Source organism: Schistosoma mansoni, chromosome 2 (genome assembly GCF_000237925.1).
Source record: "Schistosoma mansoni strain Puerto Rico chromosome 2, complete genome".
Taxonomy (NCBI): domain Eukaryota; kingdom Metazoa; phylum Platyhelminthes; class Trematoda; order Strigeidida; family Schistosomatidae; genus Schistosoma; species Schistosoma mansoni.
Window position 1 is genome coordinate 17571041 of NC_031496.1, and position 5248 is coordinate 17576288.

General features: G+C 31.8%; 1 protein-coding gene across 1 annotated transcript in view; it reads left to right on the top strand.

Annotated features, from left to right (window-relative positions):
• Positions 1-5248, top strand: part of Smp_155120 (putative synaptic ras gtpase activating protein, syngap) — a gene marked incomplete at both ends in the record, with an annotated part of 63413 nt that overhangs the window by 32626 nt on the left and 25539 nt on the right. The window contains 2 exons of the mRNA XM_018795928.1: positions 504-583; positions 3813-4084. Of these exons, the coding sequence (XP_018650192.1) occupies positions 504-583; positions 3813-4084 (352 nt within the window). The remainder of the gene's footprint in view (positions 1-503; positions 584-3812; positions 4085-5248) is intronic.

The following is a 5248-nucleotide window of genomic DNA, read 5'->3' on the forward strand; positions in this document are numbered from 1 at the left end:
TTCAATTTCCGTATAGCCAAGGCTTCAATAAACCTTAGTATACGTCCTTGAAGGCTTTTGTACAACACTACAGATGCTGATTTGATGTCAACCTTATGACCAGTTTCAACTAAATGTTTCGCAATAGAGAAAGATGTTTGTCTATCCTGTGATCTTATTTGACCATTCGAAATTATCAAGTCAAACCTTAATAATGACAACCATTAACATTTTAATATTCATTGTGAACATACAATCAAGAATTGATGATATTTATTTAGGGTACTTATTTGGAAAGAGTGAAACCGTATGGATATTTAGTGCGGGGTATAACTAACTTTATGTTTATAAAATTTAAAAAAAAAACATGTTTACAAGTGTATATTTTTTTCGTCATTCGAAAATGTCATTACAGACTCTGAAACAGTATTGATATTTACCATACAATATCTATATTCACATTAGGTAAATATTTTTTTTATAGTGTAGAAATTGTTTTTATCATACTTTGTTGTTTGTTGTAGAAAATGAATCAATGGCATTTCGATCAAATACAATAGCAACGAAAGCTGTAGAATGTTATGTAAAATTTGTCGGTTCATCTGTAAGTTTAGTGTTGCATTTCAGTGTTCTGCTCTTTTCTATACCATGTTATATATATAATTGAATCAATAGTTTGGGGGATATTAGTGTTTTAGAAGCATCTTAATTGTATAATTAATTAATTGAGATAATTTTATTGTTTAAATGTTTTGTACTAGCTTGGGGTGCTTTCTCTCGTTGCCGATTCATACCATCTGAATAAATGGGCTTCCAATGTAACTTACCAGCTATTTGAAGAGCGTTTTGTTGACTACTTGGTGTACAATTGTAAGATGTGTTCCATTAAAAGCATTTAATCTATATTCTGTATAAGACTAACCCTAAAGGCTACAACTTAATTCACACCTGCAACTTTACAGATTGCGACAATATTCAATGGGCTAATAAATCCGGAATCAGTCTAGTTGTCTTAGCTTTTTTTAATGTAATAATTTTAAATAAACATTTATGCCGAAATGTGTTGTACATATTTGGAAATCATTACAAATTGTTCTGTCATAGACATGGACACCTTAATAAAATACACATAGTATCAACAGAATAAGTAACTAGATCCATTTCTTTATCTTAAATTATTTGAGATATCCTAATATCGTAATATTACGATTTGGTTGTAGATTCGTTTAATAACTGCTGGTACTGATATTTTCTGTGATTATCGAACCATTATTTTTAGATATGCGGTATATTCTAATGAATTAGAAATAATGTCCCAGTTGAAAAGAAATGTGTGGTAAAAAGCCATATCAATACCTTAAGTTGAAATACCATTTTTAAGACTATATGTTGGGAGTGTTTAGATGATGTTACGAAGTCTTGATAAAGCTAACATATAACTAAATTGATAGGGAAGTTTTGATACTCTTCACCTGTACCTCAGAGTTGATGTTCACTCTGAGACTTGAACCCAATACCTATCCACTTAGCTACTGAGTTCAGGAAGCCATTCTCTTTTGCAACGAGTATGAGTTTTAAATGAATTCGAAATGGTTTAAATTATCCCGTTGTTGTTATTTTTGACTGAAATCTGACCAATCTTGACTGGCATATGTACATCCTGTGCGAATTATCTTAATATAGCCAATGAGATAAGCTGGTTCTATTCTATATCGAAGTAATCCGCGCATGATGTGCATGTGCCAGCCAAGACTGATCAAATTTAAGTCAGATATTAACAATGGGATAATCCGAATCAATTCAAACTCAATTGTGTTATTCAGTTGGCACGATGGACACATTTTCTATTCAGCTGTTAACCAATTACCTAGTAGCAAGTATTATTCGGGTAAAAGGTCAAAGTAATCTCTAAAGGTCACAATTTCGAACAAAGGTTATTTGTACAATAAAATTCCATTCCATTAGGTACAAGTATTCAGACGAGATTGGTTGTGATACACATGAAATCTAGGTGTCTATTAGACAAAATTCTACTAAGAAAGAGACAGGGCAGAAAAGAAAAAGGCTGTAATAGGAAGATCAATGCTTAGGCAACAAATCACAATGAACAATTAACAAATTAACCATAGGAATAGTAGAATTATATAAAAAAGATATTAGACAGTGTTATGTTCTCTACTTGATTAACGCAGAATACGGTGTACAACTATGGCACTCGATTGTATAGAAAATTCATCATTATTATGACATCGATATTTAGTATGTGTATTATTTGTTTTTTCGATCAGTTGCTTTTGTCATACTATCCACCTCCTTTGTTGAAATATAATTCAGAGTTCCGTAGTAAATACCAACTTTTAAAATAAAAGTTAATACTCGCTTGGCTACTCATCCATATTCGATATATAATTTTATAACAAGTCTATAACAACTATTTAGACTGATGGTTGATTTTTGCGAAGTATTGATACACATTCTAAAAATCAAGACTGTCATTTTCAACTATTAATTTAAACTGTTCTCCTAATTTTTTTACGATATTGTAGAAATCTTGTCCACTTATATATATATATATATATATATATCGGTGGTTACTTCTTGAATAAGTGGTGGGAGTATAATTTATTTACGACCTTCGAGCAACGCTTGAGTGACCTTGAGAGTCTCAACGTAATAACTAGGGCCAAATAAGGATTATAAACCAGTGAGAAGAATTAGAAATATGATTTACAGTTGATGGTTAAGGTTGGGAATCAGATTTAGGGTTTTCATCACGAACTGACATCAGCTATGATGTCAAAACTCCATTTCACCAAATGGATGAATGAGTTTTGCGCCGAATAAGTTTTTGATATTTTCATCTTTCAATACAAATACCTCAATAAAGTGCATTTACACAGAGCTGACGATTTATATGTTAAATAAACAGCATACCTTGGATTACACCCAGTACTAAATGTAATCAAGAAGAAATGTGTGAAATTTTATGATATTTTTACGAAAGACAGGTAGAGGACGGGTTTCTTTAGTTCTTCGCTTGGCGAGAGTGATGTCATACATTTTGACCCCTTTGAATTCTATGTGAATACAATTCTTTATGTGTACTGTTGGATCGTTATTGTTGTAATTTAATATTCGACCAATTTTGTATCATCTTTAGTTATCAGTGGATCCAATCTTTTATTTTTTATGCTGACTAACAGTTTGTTCTCTTCTTGTCAATCTTTAATCTATTTCTAATCCCAGGTGTCATATGAAAGGTTGTTGCTGATTCTGCACCGTATTATTTCTTCTCCTCATATTTCTAACCGTCGTTTTTGGTTTATTCACTGTATGTATTTTCCTTCTTTTCACAAAAGATGCCTTGGTACTTAAAGTTGTGGTCAGGCAGCTGATAATTTATAGAAGAGGACTTATTGCATCGTTTTTTAAACCGAATTCATCTTTTTATGACATTGTACTGATATTGTTTTATCTTACTGTTTGTATTTCTGAATGAAAATCACTTTATGGCTGTTATGTCATTGAAATGATTTGATTAGAAATTCCACAACTGTATTAAACCAGTGCTTTATTATGGCAAGAATTGTTCTCTATTTTAGTGATAAATCCACATTGACATATCTTAGTTGAAAGAAATAAGGATTTCATTGCAGAGCATTTATTGTTATTCTGGACAAATTCTTCAACGCTTACTCCATATAAATGTGGATAAGTGATGAGAATTTTGTCCATAATGAAAGTGATAGGTGCCAAAATACACTATCTTGCTCAGAGGACTCTTAAAAAGCTAAATTCTTACTTTCAACTTGTTTTTATTAAATCTTTTTCAGTATCTTCATCATTTATTTCACTTGTTAATACAACGTGTACTAACATGTTTTACACCTTGGGAAGTTGATCCAGAAAAATTATCTTCAACTCAATGTACTGGTGGTTCACTGAGTGCAACTGATACTGCTGCATATGCTTTATCACCTGGAAATATGTTAAAAAACCACCGATCAATAATAACTGGCACTTTAATTGGCAATCAAATAATGTTATTAAGATATTTCGATGTTGTTTGGCGAGCTATTCAATCCAGTTTGAATTATTTCCCAAGGTAATAATCATTTGTATTAAGTCTTTGTTTGGTTTTGTTGTCTATATTGAATGTAGTACCTAAATTCGTTGTCTGTCCATCAGATTTAAATAGACAATAATGTGACTGAACTCATGGTCAAATTCTAAAATATTGACATATGTTGATTAATATCAGAAGGGGTTTTGTGGAGGAGTCCCACAATAGGACGAAACGGCCGTCCAGTGCTTCCAGGTTTTCCATGGTGGTCTAGCTTAAAATGACTCATGATCTCAACTATTGAAATTACTATATTATCCACAAAACCCCTTCTGATATTAAATATAATCTTGTGAATACAATACATAATAAGCAAAATGTAATTCTATAAAAACTTATGATAATGTCTATATCGAGGCGAACTGGATGAAGTGCACATATACCAACTGATACTGATCAGAATTCAGTCAAAATTATCAATAACAGGATCATTCAAACCATAATAAACTAAATTGACATGTAATTAAGATAATTAATTCATATAAACTGAGAAAGATGAATGTATTAAGAATGAGCCGGAAGAGATCAATCTAACATGAAATTGGATAAACGATAAAGGTCATGATAAGACGAACATTCTGCTGAATGACCGAAACATATTCCGAAAATTAGATGTATCTGAATGCTCAACAAGTAGGTCAACTAACTGTGACCTTAAGATCAATAATGCAATGACAATATATCTTAGTGACTGCATGTGGCTTACTCAAACCACCCGAAACCCATACTTCTTGACTGTATGATTTATCGAAGATTCACAAACCAGGGATGTCATGACAGGTTATTCTCGATATATTAAACTCACCTTACTATTCAATAGCAAAGTGATTGGTTAAAATTACTAGAACCACTACACCAAGACTTAGTTAAGTACAGTATAAAGGATGTATTTAAAGTTTTAGCATAACATTTTATGTATGTACTAGAATTTCTGGATTTTGATTGTCATCCTAATTGGGTAACAGAATTTTTAAACTAATCAATATATATTTAGTGTTGTTTGCTTGGATCTTCCCATTGATGATTTTAGGACTGCAACTGGTCAGTCTCTTATTGGCATATGTGCATACTGTGCGTATTGCCTCGATATAGCCTTGATTCACAAGCATGATAAGCAAAGATGGATAGTGGCTAGCAGTGGAATCC